This window comes from Chlorocebus sabaeus, chromosome 21 (assembly GCF_047675955.1).
Source record: "Chlorocebus sabaeus isolate Y175 chromosome 21, mChlSab1.0.hap1, whole genome shotgun sequence".
NCBI lineage: Eukaryota > Metazoa > Chordata > Mammalia > Primates > Cercopithecidae > Chlorocebus > Chlorocebus sabaeus.
Window position 1 is genome coordinate 81,278,091 of NC_132924.1, and position 24,088 is coordinate 81,302,178.

Here is a 24,088-nt window from a genome sequence, read left to right on the forward strand (position 1 = left end):
AGCTAATTTCATGTAATGTTTGACAGATGCCACTGTTTTTTATTTATTTATTTATTTATTTTTAGTATAGGAATTCAAAAGTTAAAACTTTAAGATTATTTCAAGCAAGGTACCCCTGTGAATTCACTGAGGTACCACAGGGCACTTCAGTGCACAGTTTGGGAACCACGGTCTTACCCAGTCTCTCTGCTTCCCCTCTTGTTCTTCTATACACTATTTTCAATAGACAAGCCAGAGTTATTCATTCATCACTCCTCTGTTAAAACCTTCCAAGGCTTCCCCATCCTCACAGTGGCCTACAGGACCTTGCACAATACCCACTCCACACACCCACCACCTAACTCTTTGTCTCTTTGACCTTCTCTCCTCCTTCACTTTCCCTTGTTCATTTCGCTGCAGCCACACTGGCATCCTAGCAGGCATGCCCTGTCTTAGGGCCTTTGCTCTTTTCCGTTGCTCTTGCTGTAAAGTTCTTCCCCTAGACAACTGTATAGTATGCTCACTGACCTCCCTCACCTGTCTTGATTGACGTATTCAAATGTTCTTTTCTTAGTGTGGCCTTTCCTATTCACACTATTCACAATTATACCCCTAGCTCCACATCTCTTTCTGCTGATTTGTTTTTTGCATGCCCTAAACACATATAAACACAATCGTATGTATGAGTTTGAGTCCTCTAGGAAGCAAAGGCTAAGACAGAATTAGAAGTGCAAGAGGTGACCAGGTGCAGTGGCTCACGCCTGTAATCCCAGCACTTTAGGAGGCCGAGGTGGGAGGATCACGAGGTGAGGAGATCGAGACCATCCTGGCTAACACAGTGAAACCCCATCTCTACTAAAAATGCAAGAAACAACAAAAAAGGTGGCGGGCGCCTGTATCCCTACCTACTCGGGAGGCTGAGGCAGGAGAATGGCATGAACCCGGGAGGCGGAGCTTGCAGTGAGCCGAGATCGCGCCACTGCACTCCAGCCTAGGCAACAAAGCGAGACTCCGTCTCAAAAAAAAAAAAAAAAAAAAAAAAGAAAAGTAAAAAGAAAAAAAAGAAGTGCAAGAGGTCTATTTGGGAAAATGTCCATGGAAGAAAAATGGGAGAGGAAGCAGGGAAGCCTGAAGGAGGGAAGACCCTCAGAACACAATGCTGGTCTGGTATCTGTAACAGGGAGAGGGGAAGGGAAGGAGGAGTGAGTAGTAGGAGCCTCGGACTACACTATAGTACAGCTCTGAGATAGTCTCAGCCAGGTCAACCAGGAGCCCAGAGTACAGTCTGCACAGGAGAAGAGTTCTGTATTAGGCACGTGTGACCTCTGGGACCTTTGCTGTGCCCAGTCACTGGAGCACCCCAAGGAGTGTGGCCTCATGTGAACCCTGCAGTGGAGCCTTAGAGAAGGAGAAGTAGATGGAGGCTGTCGGTTAACACTCCTTCCAGCAGGTTCGCTCTTGAAGGTATATCTGAGTCTCTGCATATGTGCATGTATACATATTTTTTTATATGCAGATATAATGACATTATACTTAATAATGTATTATTAATTTTATCTTATTTATGTCCTCATCTAAAATACAAGCTCCATAACCACAGAGATTTTTGACTATTTTTTTTTTAGAACAATGTCTGGCACTCAAAATATCTGTAGGCACTCAAAAATATCTGTTGAATGAATGAGTAATGAATGAAAGAGTAGAAATGCCTTGAAATCTAATGGCATTATTTTAATATAGGCACAAAGAGTCTCCAAGTCAACTAACCAGCTAACTCCAGCTAATGTACAAAATGAGCTAGAAGACTGGTCCTGGATGAATGTGTGTTCTGATCAAGTACAATGAACACACAAGTAGGGAAAAGAGCACCATTAAACAACATGAGATAGAGGGGAGGCTTTTGTTAAATTTTAGTGGAAATATTCTACTTTACCAGGAGGTGCAATACATCAACACACCTGTCATTTGAGAATCATCTTAGGGAGTCATCAGAAAGGAATTTAGTCTTCCTGCAGTATATGCCTGAAGGTAATAATGTATTGCAGGCATGTGACCTGATTGTGTCTGCCTCTTAAGTATCTCTTTGGTTTTACAATTAAACTTCTAAGCTTACCTATAGTCTAATTTTATTATGCTCTTCTAGCATCCTTATGACATTGTCCTTCATTATCTTATTTCCTAGGCCTAGGCTTATGTCACCGAGGTGAGAAGCTCACATTGTTGAATGGGCAACTATGTAGCAGGGACTAATGGAAAGAAAGAGACCTAGGTTGGAAGTTAAGGTAGAACCTGTTATCTACACCCAGTTCTGTTAGCAACAGTGGGTTGAAAAGTTACTTTACTCATCAAGTCTCAATTTCCTAATATGAAGACAGGGCTCTTCAGCAGTTGCTCCTCCTAACCTTTTCTCCTAGAAGAAATGGGCAAAATAAACTAACTTAAGGTGTATCTTCCTATGTGGTAGATATTTAAAGTGATTTTTATGGATCTTAAACACAAATGACAGTGTATTTGATTAATCAACATCTTCAGCAATTAAGTGGTGTCCTATTCTATAAGGTGTAACCAGGAATAATTTCAGTTCTGAAGACAGGAAGGACATAAATATTTTTGTTCTATCAGTAATGAAGCAGAGAATCCCAGTAAATACCTTTGTGAGGAAATGTAGTTGACTGTTACAAAGTGCTTCAAACATAGCCATTTAGTTGATCAGTAATAGAGCAAATAATACCACATACTTGTAATGGGGCTATTGTTGTCATCGCCTGGGGTCCATGACAGTTGAACACTTTTGTCAAGTTGATCTGTCAATTCCAAGTCAAAGGGAGGATTTGGGACATCTGTAGACCAAAGATACATATATCATGGTCACCCATCCATCTTTAAGAGGCTCTCCTTTACTCGTGATACTATTCACAGAGGGGACATCTTAAAGACACAGCACACTTGATAGTCAATGGGCATGCAACTGAAAGGAAATGTGCACAGCTGAGGTTGCTGGGAACACAGGAGCACACCCAAGATAACCCATCAATGAGTTCTGCTCACTTGTTTTTCAAAGGAAATGAAAACATTTGTAACCAAACCCAGCGAAGCCGACACATATGGTTCATCAGCACTCTCAGCGTTTCTTCTCATAAACATGAATGGGCACAAACATGAAAAATAATAAGCTTAATTTCTAATACATGGGAAATAGAGAATAGCAACTGCTGAAAAAAGAAATATAGGCAAATAAAAGGTGCTGTTTAAAGAAAATTCAAATGTTCTTTCTGAAACATGCTGAATAACAGATTTTGGGGCTCTGAAAGAATATTTATATTTGCAGAAGAATCCTGACATAGATGCTATAGAGGTAGCCCTCAGCATGCATAAGTGTGTTTACTCCCAGAGGACAACAGTGTATAGACAGACACATGTTGGGATGAAGGTGTCCCAGAAGCATGTCTGCCTCTTCTAATGGTGCTTCTGAGATCCAGAGAGTTACCGTTCCCCCCAGGCCTTTATCTGACCTTGCTCCTAGGAAAACTCTGGCTCTTAGGGGACCAGAGACCATATAAACATATATGCTTTTTTTCCTTATCAGTCATAAAACAGTAAATGTCTACAAAGCACAGGTTTTATATTGGATAATTAGATACAATATTAATAATATTGTGCAAAATCAGCTGAGATTATGCCAAAAAATTGATTTTTGTATTGATGTGCTGAATAAAGATGAAGGTTCTCTAAATAAAAAGATTTCTGGAAATGATTTTTGACTTGTTTTCCAGATTCTAAAAAGCCACACAACATGAATGTACCCCTCCTTTTGGTCTTTCTTGAGTGATTTGCCTTTTGTCAACACATGGTGAGTCGGTTTTCTCTGATATAAAAGTTAAATGTTCTAAATATCCATTTTTCCCCATATACATTTCTTGAAAATGGAATCCCAAAACAAGATTTATTTTTCCCAAACAATTTTAATAAATTGAGGTGAAAACCTAATTTGCAGAATGATATTAGAAATAGCTTTTTCATTCTGTAAAATGTGAATGATGGCTTTTGAAAAAGCACTATGCTACTTTACAAGGAAATTGCATCAAAGAGGGATTTTATCAAACAAAGTGATTTTATAATAGCACATGAACTATTTAGAAACAACTGGCAATGAACTTGGTGAAAAATCTAGGGTTATGATGAAGAAATGATTCATTGTCAGTAAATGGATGACACAACGTAACAACTGACAGAGCCCTTTTCCTTAAGAAACACAATTATGTGACACAGAAAAGAAAGTTATGAATATTTTCTGCAAATGTGAAATTGTTTGACAGAAAACAGAGAAAGAAGACTCATATTAGTTTACCGTAAACGGGAGCTGGAGTTGGAGTAGGAGCTAGAAAGGACATTAATATAAAGGTTTTTAATCAAAATTAGTAATGGAAAGATACAAGATAGCACAAGATGACAAAGATTGTACATTATTCAAGTTTATAAAATTAAGCCCCATGCTTAGCTGTGAGACACAGCATTGATAAACATGCAGTAGCAATTTAGGAAAAAAACCTTCAATTTTAGATACAAGTAGATTATTTCTCCTTATTTTATTACAAAAAAGGTTACTAATGTGCATATCCACCATTTCACCCAGTGCTGCTACACAGAATATTTATACTGAAATTATTGCCTCCAAGACATCTTTCAAAGAAGAAAAACATGGGTACGAACTCACCCATGCATATTAACAAGCAATCATTTGATATTTACAATTTTTATCTTATTTTTTCTTTTCAACCAAATGCAGGGAAGGCAGTTGTGCTATTTTTGTTCGCGTTCTTACCAACAACGCTAAGCACAGCGCTGGCGGAGACGCTGTCCAGAGTGGTGTTGGCCACACACGTGTAGGTCCCGCTGTCATTGTCACTGACATCAGCTATCACCAGATGATCCTTGTCAACAGTGAACCTGTGGATAGAATGCATTCAGAGCAGCTGAAACAGACATGCAGCCATACCCTAGAATTGCTTCACTGGCAGGAAAGAAACTGTAAATTTGATAAAGGAGAAAGATGGTAAACATTTTCTAAAGTTAGAGCAAAATACCCGTTAAGAATGATTAAAGTTGAAAAACAATGAGAATTAATTAGGATCTTGGGTTAGAAGGGATAAGTCCTCTGGTACGGTGTTTTTCAACCAGGCCTCTAGAGCACGGATCTGCAAACCCTGGGCCAAGAACTGGGTACTGTCCTGTTAGGAACTGGGCTGCAGAGGGGACCACTGCTCTAGAGGGTGTGGTGGGACTTTCCTTAAGGCCCCAGGGGAATGGGGTGAGTGAAGCTGAGCTCCACCTCCTGTCAGATCAGTGGCAGCATTAGATTCTCACAGGAAGGTGAACTCTATTGTGAACTGTGCAAGTGAGAGATCTAGATTGTGCTCTCCTTATGACAATCTAATGCCTGATGATCTGTCACTGTATATATTACATGTAATAATATATACATGTATATACATATTACAACGTAATAATAATAGAAATAAAGTGCACAATAAATGTAATGCACTTGAATCATCCTGAAACCATTGTGCCCCCACCCTGTCCATGGAAAAATTGTCTTCCATGAAACCAGTCCCTGGTGCCAAAAAGGTTGGAGACCACTGCTCTAGAGGGAGAGGAAGGAGCTTCCTTAAATTCCCAGCAGAATGAGGTGAAGGATAGTTCCAGCATTACCCTTACTAAAGGACTTTACTAAGGCTTTTGCTGCCAAGAAACATTGGAAAACCACTCATTCAGTTCAATTTCTATCAAAGTATATATTTTAAATACTTCATTACTTACTGAAGAAAATCATGTCATTTTCTTACATGTATAAACTCCCATAGGAGAAATTAAATGCAAATAATAATAGTTTGCTTTATCACTAGAAACAGGAAGATTTAGATGAACAATCTCTCAAGAGTTTTCTACAGGGAACTTGTGGGCATGAAAAATTGCTCAGTAGATCAAAAAATTAATGTATGGAGGATTCATGTATTATTTTAATGAAGCTATATAAGTCATAAACTGTCTTCTCAGTTAATTTCCAAGTAAAAGCTTCAGCCAGTTAACCTGATGGCCCTTTCTTTATGTTTCCTTTTAATCTTTTTTTTTGTCAGGGTCTCACTCTATCACCCAGGCTGGAGCGCAGTGGTGCAGTCATGGCTTACTGCAGTCTCAATCTTCTGGGCTCAGGTAATTCTACCACCTCAGCCTTCCAGGTAACTGGGACCGCAGGTGTGAGACCACCACATCGGTTATCATCTTTATCAACTCAACAAATAAAATTGACTAGTTCAAACATAAAATTAGATGGAGACTCTAGGCACATAAAAGAGAAGGCCACAGAGTTCTTCTGGGGTCATTAACAAGCAATAGGGCAATATTTAGACAGCACAACTTTAGGTCAGCTGCAGGTGAACCATAGAAACGATTTCAACCAGAATACAGCATTCCTTCTAATAGAGAGTGAGGCCTATAGCCACTTTGCTAACACTCACACATTCTACTCTGTACTACTATGTCAAATGGAGGGTCTCATCTGGAAAATACCATGACATTTCTTCCATTCTTAACTACATCTGCAGTATGCTTGGGTTCTTTTAAATTCTCTACCTGTTTTTGATTTTCCTTCCCCTTTCACTGGCTTTAGGTAAAATCAAAAGAAAAACTCCCTATCCAAATAAAAATGGGTGTCTTTTAAAATACTGACAAGGATTTGAGCAGTCTTTTGTGATTAAACAGGTCATATTTCTGCTTTTTTGTAGAATGGTAATGAAAACATCTGTTGAAACTTCACTGTTCAAGGTATAAAACAATGGATGCTGTCCAAGGCCTGAGGGTTTTATCCCATCCTGAATTACACAAGAGACCAGCACGCAAAGATAGACCAACATTCTCAGGGTCCTATTTCGATCACACGATACCTTCTTGGGTAGATACATTTTACAGTAGGGAGAAAATGCATATCTCTCTATTTTGGAGACAGCAGACTTCAGAAACTAAAAACATCATCGTAATTGACTACATAGTAGACCTTTAGTTCAAGAATAGCTTAAAGAAAGAATGAAGAGAAAGAAAAGAAATCGTCTTCAAATACCTTTCATCACTGGGCAGTTCCCTATTGTCCTTCAGCCACAGGACAGTGAGGGTTAAGGTGTAATCATGTTTCACTTTGCATTCAAAGGACACCATGCTCCCTCTTTGCACAACTGCATATTCGGGCTGTTTAATGATCCATGTAGGATCTGAAAAGTAAAGTTATCATTATCCATTTGGCAAAGCTGGAGAATTTGTTCAAAGTCATTTAAAAATTAAAAAAACACATTACCTCTGCCTTACCTTTGATTTCTAAGTGAACTTCATTCTTTGCCATCCCTAATTTATTCCTTGCAACACACGTATAAGTTCCTGTACTGTCCTTTTGGGCCACAGGAATTTCCAAAGTTCCATTTTCATGTAAAACATAAATATCTTCATGAAGAGCACTTCCTTTAGCTCCTTTAAACCTTTATTACAGAAATTATCACAATGAGAATAAAAACATATCATATTTTGAAGTCAAACATAAAATGCCGTATTCAAGGTCAACATGACCATGATGAATGTGAAAGTTACAAGGCTAGAAGGATTGTACTTTTTAAAGTATAAATAGGAAAATATTCAGGGGAGGAAAAAAAGAGCATGTATGTCAGAGAGGAGAAACGGATGAAGCAAACTATGTGTGAATCTGTTACCTTCACTAGGAAAAGCATCTGCATAAGCATCCATTTTTCTTCTCTGGGGCTGAGGTAGGGGCCTGGGGAAATGTTCCTTTAATCTTAACCCTGCATTTATTCTGACCTCAGTAGCTGGAACTTAGCACAGCATCTGGGACCTGACAGTTGATCAGTAAAGAATGTTCCAGTTTTCTTCCAGTCATTCTTTCTGAGCCATTGCTTAACCACCCTAGCCTTGTCTCTTTCAGCTAAAGTAAACAAGCTAGGTGAGGACTTAAACCTTGGGTGGCATATGAAAGGGGATGCTTTGAAACAGGGAGTGAAAGAACATGGGAGAGCCTGGCTGGATCCAAGTCAGGAAGATCTGGTGCAAGAAGTACTCAGGAGAAACAATGGTAATAACAAATTCTGCTTTGGAAAGCTTATAGAACCCTCCACTATCCCACAGGATATTTTATTATCAAGGAATATCCCCTAACTAGTCCCTCCAGCCGCTACTCACAAAATCCCAGGGGATGTCCATGGCATTGTGAAATATAGCAGCCTTAAAAAAAAATCATTCACATGTAGATCTGTGCTTGCTAGAGTATGCTGCTAAACAGATTATACACGTGAAAGTATTTAACATAGAGCCAGTAGTCAATAAATATTTGTGAAATAATTAATGAATTTAATAATTAACAGTGTAGGCCAAGCACAGTGGCTCACACATACACTCCCAGCACTTTGGGAGGCTGAGGCGGGTGGATTACCTGAGGTTACGAGTTTGAGATCAGCCGGGCCAACATGGTGAAATCCCTTCTCTACTAAAAGTACAAAAAATTAGCCAGATGTAGTGGCGGGCACCTGTAGGCCCAGCTACTCTAGAGGCTGAGGCAGGAGACATGCTTGAACCCAGGGGGTGGAGGCTGTAGTGAGCTGTGATTGTGCCACTGCATTCCAGCCTGGGTAATGAAGTGAGACTCTGTCTCAAAAGAAAAAAAAATTAACAGTGTAATGGATTGTGCACCACCTTTTCCTGTTTGTTTTTTGAATAAAACCCAACATATTTAGAATATGAAGGCTTTAGTGAACATTTGAAGTATTGAAAAACACACAAAGCTGCTACTTACCACTCTATGGTTGGGAGAGGAGACCCAAAGAAGGCACAGTCTAGTAAAGCAGGCCTGTTTGCAATGACCTGGTAGAGTGTGTTTGCAGGTGTGAGGATTCGTGGTGGCTCAGCTATAAATATTTTTAAAAGGTAAAGTAATATTAGAATACATTTTAGGACTACATTTTATTGTATTTTGTTTTAAGGTCATTAAAGTTTATGGTAAAGCACAAGCAACCTCTCTCCTTATGTTCTCTATCAGGCATAATGCTGCCAGTCACTCAAGGCAGAAAAATACATTTTTCCTCCCTCTACCTCCTGCCCCACTTCTTGCTCAGGCGTCATTTTAGTTGTTGATTTACTGTGAGTCCATTGCAGTCAGGGAATGAGACTTTTTATTGTTTTATCCCCAGCACAGTGTCTGGCACAAAAATAACAGCCAAGTATATTTTTGTTGAATGACTGACTCATCATAACCCTGGTGGATGGGAATGGTGGAGAACACATAAGCTGGCAGAAAGAAGCAGCGTGATGAGTGTGATGATGAAAAAAACGGAACCACAGCAACAAAAACAAAAATAGACAAATGGGATTCCACCAAACTAAAAAGCTTGCATAGCCAAGGAGATAGTCAACAGAGTGAAGAGACAACCTATGGAAGGGGAGAAAAAATTTGCAAACCATATATCTGGTAAGGGGTTAATACTAAAATGAATAAAGAACTCAAATAATTTAATAGTAAGAAAATGAATAACCTGGTTAAAAATGGGCAAGGCATTGGACTAGACAGTTCTCAAAAGAAGATACACAAATGGCCAACAGGTATATGGGAAAATGCCCAACATCACCAATCATCAGACAAACGTTAATTAAAACCACAATGAGATATTATGTCACACCTATTAGAATGGCTATTATCAAAAAAAGGAGATCTAAGTTTTGGCAAGGAGGTAGAGAAAAGGGGACACTTAAACACTGTGGGAGGGAATATAAGTTAGTATAGCCATTATGGAAAATATTATAATGATTGTTTATACTGTTTATACTCAATATATTAAAAATAAAACTACCGTATGAGCCAACAATCCCATTACTGGGTATATATCCAAAGGAAATGAAATCAGTATGTCAAGATATTTGAACTCCCTTGTTCATTGCAGTATTATTCACAATAGCCAAGATATGGAATCAACCTAAATGCCCATCAATGAATGAATGGAATAAAGAAACTGTGGCATATACACACAATGGAATAACATCCAGCCTTAAAAAAGAAGGAAATTCTGTCATTTCCTTCATGTCATTCATGTCATGATCATATGAATGAACCTGGAGGACATTATGTTAAGTGAAACAGGCCAGATACAGAAAGACAAATGTGGCATGCTCTCCCTTATATGTAAAATCTAAAAATGCCGAACTCATAAAAGTAGAGTTGAAAAAGGAACCAGCAGCCAGAAGTGCTTTCTCGACATCCACCAAAATCTTAACTGCTTAGCTCTTCATGGGATTAGTGACCTTCATTTCAAGCATGAAAGAAAAATACCAAGTTCTGATGGTAATTTTGTTTGAAAAGGAAGCATATTAATTTTAAAGGGTTGAAGTATAATTCCCTGGCACCACGAAAACAATTCTCACAAAAATTTTTAACAAATGTGGTATTTTGGTAGTTTTGTTCAACATAAGAAATACAGTGTTCACATAAACCAATTATTTGAGAATATATTTCAGTACATCATACTTTGTAAAATATATTTTTATAAATAAAACAAATGTACATCCATGACTTGGATAAAGACCAAGCATTATGATTAATGGTTTAGTTTTAAAAAATCAGAATCATTAAATTGCCATTCAACTTGTCAATTTCTTACAATGGAAGAGCAGTAATAATTCAGTTACTAATAGCAGACAAATACTATTTTCCTTTTGAGGGTTTGACACTTAGTCTAACCATCTGTAAATGGAACAGCCTATTTGACTAGTTCTACAATGAAAAATTTGCCATTATAAAAACTGTGTTATGGAAGAACATTAAGACTGCAATATTCTTTAGGGCAAGGTTTATATCTTTTCATCCTGTATAGCTCCAAGTTCTGTGCATTGCACATAGTAGATGCTCAATGTATTTTTGCTGATTGAACAGAAAATAACAGCAGTCATTAATTTAATTTGCCATGTCTTTAATAAAAGGAGAGCTTACCCAGCACATTTACAAATGCATTTGCCAGTAAATATCCATATTCATTAGAGGCATTGCACTGATATACTGCACTTGATCTTTCTTGAACATTTGAAAAAATAATGGTATCGCCATCTATTTTTCTGCTGGGGTCATCAGGGGCAACTGTTTGGATGTAAAAATAGAAAGCATTTATTCCTATTTGCTTAAAATATGTATATTAAGCTTGTAAAATCAGTAGGACATAAATAAAGACTGATCTAAGTATATGTAGTAAGAATAAGACTAGAATTTAGGCAGAAACCAGAAAATTTTCCTTCTCAGAATTGAGTTATATATTAGCAAGAGTATGTGCTCAATGTTCATTTAGTCTTAAGTCGATTGGCTCTGTAACACCAAGTATTATTTTGAGAGATGCAGACAAATACTCTTACAAGTTTAGGTGAAAATTGCATTACAAATTCAGGAAAACATTGCCATGTTCAAGAGATTGTGGTTATTTATGAGAAAAAAAGTTAATGATCAAGAGGAAATGGCAAAAGCCAGTAAAAAATATAGAAACACTCCAGCTTGTTCAAACCTGTTCCTTTTAGGAGCCTCTTCTTGATACAAATAAATCAACAAATACATAAACAGTATGGGGCTAATAACCAAATGTGAAAATATTAATTTTTCTGCTGTGGATATTCTTGAAGCTGAAGTAGAAATAAATTGTGTAAATTCTTCCTGAAGACAATGTTTTCAGCTAAATCTCTCAAGTGCTTAAATGTTAGGACCAGGCTTGATCCTTACTGAAGTGGAATAGAATTGGCTGGGTAACATAATATGTGAGGATTTAGTCCCGGGCATGCCCAGCAATTTGGAACTTCCATGAGATTGGAGATGAATTCCTTTCTATGAATGATACACTTTAGACTTTGAGATTATATCACTTTAGAAGTGCACTACGAGGGATTTAGGTCTCTGTCTCCGCACGATGATCAAAATCAAAACTAAATAACAGCACCTTTTCTCTTAAACTGCTCCTGCAACTTGAATCAATTAAGAAGACTTTATATTCTTTCTAAGTCTTGGTGACAGGAAAAGGCTGTGCATCTAAGACATCATGGTACTTAGACTCTTTTATCACTTTTAAAATAAAAAAAAATTGTTTCATCTGTGGTTTATTAACCCACTGTATAAAAATCCACCAAACCATAGAACATCCTTGTTTTATGACCCAAACTCGAAGTATTTTGCTCCCTCATTCTGTAATAGTTTTCCATGGTTGCTGTAACAACTTACCACAAATGTAGTAGCTTAAAACAACATAAACTTACTATCATACAGTTGTGTAGGTTGGAAGTCTGACATGGATCGCACTGCGCTAAAACCAATGCAAGAGCAGGGCTGCATTGCTTTCTGAAGATTCTAGGGGAGAATCCATGTCCTTGCCTTTTCCAGCCTTTGGAGGCTACCCACATTCATCCTCTTCCTCCATTTTCAAAGCTGTCAATGTTGCATCTCTCTGATCATTCTTCCATAGTCATCTTTCTTTCCCACCAAAGCCTGAAAAGGCACTCTGCTTTTGGGGGCTCATGTAATTAAATTGGGCCCACATTAGATAGTACAGGATAACCTCCTCATCTCAAGGCCCTTAACCTTAATCACATGTGCAAACTCCCTTTTGCCATGTAAGGTGACATATTCACAGATTCAATGGATTGGGATGTAGACATCATGGAGTGGTGGGGTGGGGGGAGGGATTATTCTGTCTACCACATACTGTATCACATTTATAGCCTAAAGGTCTTTCAGATGTTTTAGACTAGAATATTTAAAAAATTCACCATACATTTAGGTTTGGAACAAGTTTTTAGCATCCAAGGATTATTAAAACTCTAACTTACAAGTTACTCCTCATGGACTGATTAATGTCTTCATTCCCAAGGAAAAATGTAAAAAAAAGCAGTTGTTCAACACTGATCACCATCAGTAACTCATTTATGAAATCATCTTAGATACTCCGGGTTGTTCAATTAGTGATGTGGGGGTGTTGAGATACTTTGAATTGACTCCTTAGCTTACATCTCCTGTTTATGACTCTAATAATTTCAAAATTGCCTTAAGGAACATGCTCTTCCAAACCGAAAACAAATGCAAGTCATAATTCCTTCAACAAGGCATATAGATTTGTTGACAAAAGACAGCAGAGGACGGATATGTCACACTGGCCTAGAAAGCGAACTGTAGCTGTGGCAGGCAGCCATGGACCCTGAAAACACAGTGTACTTTAGGGCGGCCATGGACCCTGAAAACACAGTGTACCTTAGGGCGGCCATGGACCCTGAAAACGCAGTGTACCTTAGGGCGGCCCATGTGTCCCAGATCCCAAGTCTTGTATGACTGGGGCCTTTCCGACTCCCACAGTCTCAGTGATGCTCACCTACTGCCTCAACAAGGGGTGCTGGAACACAAAGCAGCATTTCTGGAAACTTGTTCTCTATCAGTGACTCTTAGCACTTCCGGTCATTATACAAAAAAGATACTTGCACACATATGTTGATAGCAGCACAACTCGCAATTGCAAAAATGTGTAACCAGCCCAAATGCCCATCAATCAATGAGTGAATAAAGAAACTGTGTTATATATATGCCATGAAATACTACTCTGCCATACAAAGAAATGAAATAATGGCATTCACAGCAGCCTAGATGGAATTGGAGATCATTATTCTAAGTGAAGTAACTCAGGAATGGAAAACCAAACATTATATGTTCTCACTCATAAGTGGGAGCTAAGCTATGAGGACACAAAGGCATAAGAATGATAAATTGAACTTTGGGGATTCAAAGGAAAGTGTGGGGGCAGCGACGGATAAAAGACTATAAATTGGGTACAGTGTGTACACCGCTTGGGTGATGGGTGCACCAAAATCTCAGAACTTATTCATGTAACCAAATGCCACCTGCTCCCCAAAAATCTATGGAAATAAAAAATAATACAAGAATAAAGTAGAAAAACAAACTGAATTTTTAAAGTCGCTAAAAAAAAAAAAGAAGAAAGAAAGAAAGAAAAAAGATAAAAAGATTCTTAGCACTTCTGGACCCAGCACTTGGGCTCTCTATGGTGGGACTCTTCAGGGCACTCTCAGTGCCCACCATGTGCCCACCCTGACCGCATCTCTGTGGATGTTCCAGGCAGTGGAGTGGAGTGGCTGTGTATTTCAGACTGTGATGAGTCCCAGGCAGAGCTCTGGGCCGAATCTCTCTGGATGGGTGGCAGACTATAGAAGAGTTCCTCAAATTCCTTAAATATATTGAGTTTTTAAAAGTTACACCACCACACAATATTTAATGGATAAAGGGCTCTAGTTCTGAAGATTTGTTGCACAATAATGTGAATACACTAATACTACTGAACTGTACACTTAAAATGGTTAAGATGGTAAATTTTGTTATGTGTTTTTGCCACAATAATAATAATAATGTTACACGACTATGAACTTGGAGGGCAAAGCTCAACGATGTCAGTAGGACAATTTTCCCCAAGTGAAGACTCATCAGTCACAAACAAACCATGTCAGAAAGCTTTTGTGTAGCTCAGTTGCACTTCGGTTTGCCATCAACTCTTGGGAAGATATTTTTTACCTGAAAGGCATCTGACTGTATCTGCCTTATATATGCTAAATAGAGCAGTCTTCTAATATTTATTTTTGGCAACGTATTTAGGAACAAAATAAACCCTTTAGGGAAGAATAATGAGTAAGCAGACCTCTCTCCATGGGAGTTTGGGCTACGTTTTCCTTAAGTACTTGTTTAAAAAATGCAAACAAACCCAGGAACTGTCACTGTGACATATGGAGGCTCGGTTGGTAGCTGGACACAGAGTAAAATCACTGATGTAGAGACATTTGGAGCCTTTGGATGGGCTGGCTAGCGGGTAGAGTAACTCTCTAGCATGCAAATCCCAATTATCCAGAGGAATAATCATTAATTCTGGGAATAACCAACCTCATTTGCTGTCAATGAACACTGGAGAAAGAAATTTAAAAGCACAGAATCACTACAAATAACTTAAAGCCCCAAAGGTAAGGTCCAGAACTGGGGTGCTGGGCTTCAGAAAATACTTATAACCCAACTCTCCTGACGTTGGTGGGTAAAACTATAAACGCTTTCAACATTTATATAATGAGAATAATAGTCACGCCACCTTACATGAACAGAGTACTATCAATCTTTAAAATGTTTTTACATCTACTGCATAATTTCACTTTAAAAATAACTTTGTGAAACAGGTTAATCATATAGTATTTTATGCATTTTGGAGACGAGAGACTACAAATGGCAGCACATACTGGTCTGTTTAAATGAGGTTACTGCTCAGGTTTTCTCAGTTACTCAACTTTGTAAACATTTCCTGGAATGTGAACATTTGGGCATAATGTAGAACACATTTCTGGGTGAAGAGTTAAATTTCCCTCTTCATTTACTTATTCCATCCCTACAAGAGGATGCCACTGAGCCCCTTAGTTTTGTGAAAAGGAAGAAGGCAGGATGCCTTGATGAAACACCAGGAATATCCTGGACCAGCCCTCCATTCTCCTGGTGCTTATCTCAGATTACTGGCTTTCAACATCTTTCACTGTGAGAAAAATATGTCATTGTGCCAGGAAGAGGTCTTCTGCCCATTCGCATTTTCTTAGTTCTTTTCCCTCCTCATCCCTGAGAGGACACGTGCCTTTTAACACAATAATGGTGTGATCTTATCCATGTATCATGCAGAAGAGTCTGAGAGACCTAATACAACACATGTTGGAAACTATCAAGGATCTGAAAGTGTTAGACTCTCCCGCAGAGATAGGAATCACAGTGGCCATGGCCTTGGGCACCACCACCAGGATGGCACAGGCTCTCCAGTGGGGAAGACCAGGAGGAGGAAAAAGGAACTCAAAAACACCCACCTCAGTGTGGCTTTTAAGTCCTGAAAAGCAACCTCCTAAGGGAGAGCAGGGAAATGCTTTGCCCAATCCTGCCAATAGCAAGTTCATTTTCTTTCTGGTCCTGGGTTCTATTTTTCACACCCTCCCATTACACAATAAAATCAAAGCTCTCTTTCAGCATCAGTTCTCTGTAGCTGTGTTCTTTTTTCTGATTTTGTAGACTGTTTTAAAACAATCTGCAAAATTTTAGGTGGTTTTGGGAAAATTCCACATTTATTTAATACATCCTGTGATTTTTGCTTCAAGGAAAGCTTTAAGTAATCTGGCCAGTCCTGGGGACAGGGGAAGTGGCAAAGCTCTAGAAGACACTGAAATAAAAGCCCAGACACTTTTGGAGTTAATTTTTCCACTTTTTTTTAAAACAGTAGCTTTCAGGTCTGAAATGCACAGTCACAGATCAATAACATTGCATTTTGCTAAAAGAACCCTTCTTACCACTCCCCTCCCTGAACCAGCTTCTCCTTTTACAATATTTATGTGCACTCAGCAGCCAGAGCCTGCAGAGGCAAAAGGAGATAGTCAGCGTCCCTAGGTGCTCACCTGCAAGTCAGGAGTGGGGAGGCTATGTACCTGGCAGCATGGTCCCCTGACTGTGTCTCTGTTGTGTGGCACAGGAGACAAACTTCAGGCACCTGGAGGGGACACTGCACAGCACCTGCACAACAATACTTCAGAAGCACAGCTGTTTCCTTACCCTCACTCGCAGCAGCTGGTCCACCTGCAAAGTCTGCAGTCTCTTGGGTAGAAAGTGTTGTCAGCAAGCCAGCTTGTGCTCCCAGTTCACTTCTGGGGCCTACACTAGGACCCCACGATGAAGGCAAGGAGTCCTCACTGTGCTAATTCAGCCCTGTCACACACTGGCAGTCTGTGCCCTCAGTTCCTACCTTCACCTCTCTACATCTCCCTGCCATCCTTCCCCTATGTCCCAACACTGCTAGATGTATCTATTGGGTGCACAAGTTAGCAAACTGCAGATGGGAAACAAGCACTGGTGCCCCATTTCCAGGATAGTCCCTAACCCTCAAAGGCAATTCCCTTTAGGGGCCTCTAAATTCATAGGACAATTACCAAGAAGGGGATGAAAAAGAGAGCGGCACTCCTTAAATGTCTGTCAATTGTTTGGATAGTTTTTGCATCCCCTTCATTCTCTCATTATTTTGGATCAGGGGAGATCAACACACAGTGGGGGCATGCAGAGTTCACTTTGAACTTAGCTGTTGAAGACTTAGCATCCACCCATGAGGCCACTCAGCAGAAGCTGCAGATGGGCCAGCTGCAGAAGGCCAGGGGCAGGGAACAGCTGTACCTTTGCAGTGTCATCGTTCAGAAAGCTGTGCAGGGGACCTGCTGGCTCATCACCTTTTAGTTATGAGAAGTCCAAATGGTAATCCACTTTCAGCTTGGCCACCAGATGTCAAAAAGACCCCTTCCAGGGAGGCTTCACATTACCTTGGTATAAACATGCAGCACCTGCTATCAGCACCATGGAGCGGCCTGGTGGTGCCGTGTTCCTTGCTTTGCTGCCACACTGTGTGGTATTCCTCTCCCTGCAAGTCCACCAGAGTGACAGCTCTGAGGCACACCAGAGGGTGACCGACCCTGGATCTATAGGAGCTGTGGCATTCCAGCCATGTCTGCTCAGCCTCCTTTTTTCTGTCTCATGGGGCCTTAAGGAAGACTTTTGAGATGGAAGAAATGAGCTGATCTGATTTGAGATATTTAGTCCTAACTCTTTCTTCTCTACCTAATCAGACAATTTAGGGTTACAAGAGGACCTAACGTCTTCCTGGTATTACTGTTCTGTACCCCCAAAGCAGGCCTTTTACAGCTGATCCTCCTCACAAAAATGTAGTTGAACAGGGGAGTATTATTATGAATGTATTTTCAAAGCTGTGAAGGTGACTGGATTTACAAGGTTCCCTCAGAGGCACTGCATACTCTGGTACTATGGTCTGAATATTTGTGTCCCTCCAAAATTCATGTTGAAACCTAACTCCAAGGTTAAGAGGTGGGGTCTCTTGGAGGTGACTAGGAAATGAGGGTTCCCCCTCGTGAATGGGACTGGTGCTGTTCTAAGGGTCTTGGCAGCAACTGTGAGGAACAGGCCATCACCAGACACCAAACCTGCTGGGCTTTGATCTTGGACTTTCTAGCCTCCAGAACTGTAAGCAATAAATTTCTGTTGTTTATAAATTACCCAGTCTAAGGCATTTTGTTACAGCAGTAGGAATGGACTAAGACAGCTGGTTTGGAAGGACAACAAGCTGAGCAAATCAAGAAGAAAAATCAGCCTCATTATTTAATCCTCCCTTGCTTATGTCATCCACCAACATCTCAATTTTCCTTGCATAGGACTGCACTCTGGCTGTCAAGCTTGAGGGTTTATCCCCTGGCTCCCCCGTTTTCCCTGCTGAAGGGCTAGATGGACAGTCCCTTCCACTTGTCAGTTTCACTGAGTCTAGATCTCAGGGGCACTTTTAACCTTCCATAAATGGACACAAAAACTCTGAGCTGCGAAACATGGTGCAAAAGTATCAAGCACGTATCATCATTTGTTGCTATTTTGTATGCATTCCTGAGAAAATCATATGTTGTACCAGATAATTTTTTTTTTTATTTTTTGTAGAAGCAGGATTTTACCATGTTGCCCAGGCTGGTCTCTAACTCTGGTATTCAAGCAATCTGCCCGCCTTAGCCTCTGAAAGTGCTGGGATTACAGGCTCACATGAGCCACCATGCCTGGCCACTATAAAACTTCTTTAGTTCTGGGCTTTCTTCTACTTTTTTCTCTCAGTTTTCACTCATATTCCCCTGAGAGTAGCAAGAGCTTCCTGAAACAACCGCAAAGTACTCTCTGCCATTTCTCTGGATCCTGATCCTGGTTAAAATTGGGAGTGGAAATACCCAAACTCTATTTGCTGGCCTCTAGCATCTGTTTTCTCCCAGGAATACACTTCCTTTTACAGTGAACACAGCTGCCTGTTTCAAAGCATCTGACAGCTACTGTGCTATGAGACACAAGTGAACTTCCAATAAATACTCATGGCGCAGGCTGCGATGACTCAGTCACCCTGTAGTTGTCAGACCTTGATGGTAAGAAACAGGGACTTGTGCCACTTTAAATCTGCCAGCAGTTTTTTGGAACCATTTTAGGGGAAGTGTGTGGTGTTACTTTGGGAAAGTCAATTCAGCAGACCTTTTGGTTATGTAAATGTAGAACCAATATTGGATTTTGACTTGGAGGCAGTCAAAGCCAATCTGTCCTGTATCATAAGCCTGAGGGCTATCTTTATTGTGAGTAAAGAATATCTTTGCAGGTAATCATGTTATTGACTGGGAGAGTGAACCTAAGGCTGGGTTTGATGCCAGAACTGACTTTCTCTGTCTTGGTGTCTAAGAGGAGGTCTGAACTCCAAGAAGGGGAAAATGTTGAAAGATGTTCCTCTCAGCAGTAGCTGGTGGTGGGTGGGGTGGTGGAAGAGGAGAGTCTAGTGGGTTCTCTGTTCATGGCCATGGCTTAGGAATTAAGGAGCAGTGAGGTGCAACATCCATTTAAAGATTTTTTTCTTTGCTACAATTCCCTTGACTCTCCCCATGCCTTTAGCCAAATTTTGTAAAGCTAGCCTTTGCTACAATTTAGCAGATTAATGGGAGGGCCTGAAGCCACACATTGGGCAGCATAGTGGCAGCTTGGAGAAATTGGCTAATGAAGTGCAAGGAGTGGAGTGGCAGAGCAGGGAGGCTGCTGAACGGGGCAACAGGTATAGCTAGGCTGCCCAGGTGCTGTTCAAGGATGATATCAGCAGCCTTCAGGGAGGGAGCTGTAGGCAAAGGTAAAGCATCCTGTATATGATCAGGGTCCAAGGGTGTGTTCTTCTTTGGGTATCAAATGGGACGGTGACCTTGGAAGACAGTGGGAACATCCGGGCTATACTTGCTATACTTATGACTGAAAACTCTTTAAATTAAGACAGCTGGGTTTCTCATGCTTGTCGTATCCATTGGCTCTAGGCCAAGTCTCCCCACCTATCTCCTCTAGCGTCTATGACATTTCCACAAATCACTTGATGTTTTGCACAAAGATCATCTAAACTTTTCAGTGATATTTATTTCTGACCCTGTCATTCTTCCCATTATCCACGTAAAAAACAGGAAATATTGCCAAGTACCTGTCATCACATACCATTATGTTAACAGCATAAACTATTCACACTCATAATAAATATCTAATGGTAATAAAATACAAAGGTAATTTGGTGCCTCTGTTTAACATACATGTGGCTTCCTTCCTTAACCTGAATTATTTTTTATCACCATTTATTCATTGTTGGGATGTATATATGCTCTAAAAATATACTGCAACTAGAACCAGTCAAGGCAACTTACTTTCTATTGGGACTCCATTTGTTAACCAGCTAATTCTGGGTTTGGGGTTGCCATTAGCTCTGCAGATCAAGGTCCCATCCTCTCCTGGGGACAGCACAAGATTTTGAGGCGCCGTGATCCAGTATGGAGCCGCTTTATAGGAGGAAGAAAAAAGACCAAAAATCTGAATCAAATAAGCATTTTAGCAAAAGAACATATTGAACTATTTTAATAATACAAGCAAGTACTTCACACTAAACTGTTTAGTCTCATTTTTTTTGAGCAAATAGATTTATAAATGATGCTTCAAACACTTAAAATTTTCAAAAGAATGTTTAAAGAGACTCATACATGTATTATTTCTAGACCTGTTTGATACAAATCTCATTTTCTCATTTTACATTAAAATTAACCAGACATTGACAGATTTATCTAAGCATACAGAGCAAATTACAGATATAGGTAGGGCTAAGAAACACAAATTTAAATTCTGGGTCAGGTGCGGTGGCACATGCCAGTAATCCCAACACTTTGGGGAGCCAAGGTGGCTGGATCACTTGAGGTCAGGAGTTCGAAACCAGCCTGGCCAACATGGTAAAACTCTGTCTCTATTGAAAATACAAAAAAAAAAAAAAATTAGCTGGGTGTGGTGGTGGGTGCCTATAATCCCCCCTACTTGGGAGGCTGAGGCAGGAGAATTGCTTGAACCCAGGAGGCAGAGGTTGCAGTGAGCCAAGATAGTGCCATTATACTCCAGCCTGGCAACAGAGCGAGACTCCGACTCAAAATAAATAAATAAATAAAATAAATTTCAAGCCCTGTAGAATATATATATATATATATAAAAATTAGGAAGCAACTTAAAAACATCATTTTTGAAAAGTTGCAAAGGTATTACAGAGTGTTTCCATATGTCCTTCACTCAGCTTCCTCTAATGTTAACATCTTACATGACCATGGTCCAGTTACCTAATGAAAAGTTAACACTGGTATTTAACTAAACTCTACATTCTGTTATTATTACCCATTTTTGCATTAATGTCTTGTTTCTGTCCCAGGATCCTGTCCTAGACACCATATTTACTTGTAACATCTTTTGCATTTACTTGTCATAGTCTCCAATCTGACAATTTCTTGGTCTTTCCTTGTCTTTCGTGACCTTGACACTTTTGAAGAGTCACTTATTTCATAGACTGTCTTACAGCTTAGGTTTGTCTGATGTTTTCTCATGGTTACCTGAGGTTTTAGGCTTTTGAGAATATCTCAAAGGTCATGAATCCTTCTAATTGTACCATGTGAGGGAATATATGATATCAACATGACTTATTATTGTTGATGCTAACATTCATCACTTGGTTAAGATTGTGTCTGCCAGGTTTCTCCACTCCAAAGTTACTATTTCCCTGGATTCCATACTCTGTTCATTAGTGTCCAGCATACACTCAAGAAGAGGGAAAGTAAGCTCCATCTTCTAAAGAAAGGAGTAATAAAGTATTTGTGGACATGTTAAAACTTCTGCAGTAATTAATTTCTGCGGGATAAAAACACTTTGAAGCTACGCAAATATCCTGTTACTCCTTAAAGTTTCACCCACTAATTTTAGCATTCATTGTTTGATCTTGCCTGCTGCAGTTATTACTGTGGGATTCTAATGTTGACTTTTCTATCTCCTTCATTCTTCCTACGTTTATTAATTGGGATTCTTCTGTGAGGAAGATTTGAACAAGTAAATTTTTAATCTGATTTAGATGCACTACAAATAGCAATGAGAAGAGAGTCAAGGTACCATGAATGCTGACATAAATTTACATTTATCATTATTAAAAATATAATGAAAACCACATTTAATTAAAGTTTCAGGGTCTCTCATGAAGGCAAGAAGAATGGATTTTAAACAATATACCTTTAACTCTAACAGAAATGGTATGGTGGATGGCTCCTAATGCATTTTTTGCTATACATTGGTAATTTCCAGAGTCTGCTTCTGAAACATGAATGATCTGCAAGGTTTTCTCAAAGTTCTTATAAACTGTCCTGTTTTTGGGTAGCATTCCATCTTCTTTTGCCCAGTAAATAATTGGGGTAGGCCTGATAGGATAAATAAATAATGATGTTACAAAAAAGAAATCCACCTATGACTACTTTTGAGGGTGAATTTTCATGCAAGTTGGTAACAAATCTTTATAAAAAATCCTAAGAAATATATAGATATTTTAATTAGCACCACACTTTTATAAATAATGCTTACAGTTTTACATTTTCACATAATCAGAACTACACTAATTTATGGCACACCACAAACTTTGATGTCAATGATGCAGTGTGAATGCCAGCATGAGTTGCTTTACTGATGGGGCCTAATTACTTTTTTCATCGTTGTGACTAATGAGGAACTCCTGGAAATTTTTACATGAAGCTACTATGTTAATCAAAAGAATTACCATTAAATTAATGATACTGAATTATAATTTTTCATCAGCTGGAATTAAAAACGTACAGAGAAAAACTCATAAACATATCTATGACCATAAATATTTGTATACATTTCCATATCAAACGGAAGAACTTTCTTATTTTACAGCGGTCTATCTGATGATGTGAACTAAGTGATTAGGGAAATAGCATTCTTTCCTTAGTTTCATTATTAGTGACATTTAAAAATGTTATTATACTAATTGCTAAGAATAGATCAAACTTAGGTATCACTCATATCATTTGTCACCCAACTGTGTTTTTTTTTTTTGGAGACAGAGTCTTGCTCTGTTGCCCAGGCTGGAGTGCAGTGGCACGATCTCGGCTCACTGCCAGCTCCGCCTCCCAGGTTCACGCCATTCTCCTGCCTCAGCCTCCTGAGTAGCTGGGACTCCAGGTGCCTGCCACCACGCCCGGCTAATTTTTTGTATTTTTAGTAGAGACGGGATTTCACGGTTTTAGCCAGTATGGTCTCGATCTCTTGATCCCGTGATCCACCCGCCTCAGCCTCCCAAAGTGCTGGGATTACAGGCGTGAGCCACCGCGCCTGGCCCCAACTATGTTTTTTATTGTCATGAAATATGGAGACAGATGAAAAGTCAGAATATAGGCTTGGAGTTAGAAGATCTTTAGAATTCCAACCCTGTCCCTGGATTTCTGGTCTTTTTTAGGCTTAGTTTCCTTAGTTGCCTTAATGGGGATAATAAAGCTTGACTTGAACTAATAACTTTAGAAAGTTTTCATGAAGGTAAAATAAAAATCCATTCAACACAAAAATTTCCTAAGCACTGAACTATACACCAAGCACTGAGCTGTGTGTTGGGAAGATGATGAAGAAAGTATGGTCCAGGCCCTCAAGAAGATAACAATATTTGTCAATAGAAATGCAAGTGACTCTGAATAAGAACAGCTCAGCCCAGAAGGGATCATTATGGCAGACGGGAGGCAGAACTAGATTGCAGCTCTGATGCGGACTGACAGAGCAGCATGTGGAGGCTTGCATCGTGAATTTTAGCTCCAGAATGACTGCAAGAACAAACCTGCTGAGGACTCACAGACTCTCTGAAGGAATTGGGCTGCTATTGCAGGGCCCGGGAGATACCCCAAATACTGTGAGCGCCCAAACTGCAAAAGAGAGAAACTGAAGGTTTAGTTTGTGGGAGAAGTTTCTGACTTTACCTGGAGCTGAGTCAATTTAGAGAGTTAAGTGAAATACAGGGATAGAGGAGGCAGCAGGAAAGACCCTGTGAATTCACTGGGTCCCCAAGCAGGCCATTCCTGC

General features: G+C 39.6%; 1 protein-coding gene across 50 annotated transcripts in view; it reads right to left on the reverse strand.

Moving 5' to 3' along the window:
• Positions 1–24,088, reverse strand: part of NRCAM (neuronal cell adhesion molecule) — a 305,485-nt gene that overhangs the window by 39,114 nt on the left and 242,283 nt on the right. For 38 of the 50 annotated variants that reach the window (XM_073009252.1, XM_073009268.1, XM_073009263.1 and 35 more), the window contains 9 exons: positions 22,238–22,422; positions 20,356–20,487; positions 11,009–11,152; positions 8,825–8,936; positions 7,336–7,502; positions 7,094–7,241; positions 4,802–4,926; positions 4,328–4,357; positions 2,718–2,819 (listed from right to left, as the gene is read on the reverse strand). In XM_073009252.1, the coding sequence (XP_072865353.1) occupies positions 2,718–2,819; positions 4,328–4,357; positions 4,802–4,926; positions 7,094–7,241; positions 7,336–7,502; positions 8,825–8,936; positions 11,009–11,152; positions 20,356–20,487; positions 22,238–22,422 (1,145 nt within the window). The remainder of the gene's footprint in view (positions 1–2,717; positions 2,820–4,327; positions 4,358–4,801; positions 4,927–7,093; positions 7,242–7,335; positions 7,503–8,824; positions 8,937–11,008; positions 11,153–20,355; positions 20,488–22,237; positions 22,423–24,088) is intronic. The other 12 variants (XM_073009259.1, XM_073009256.1, XM_038004509.2 and 9 more) reach the window with 1 other exon arrangement.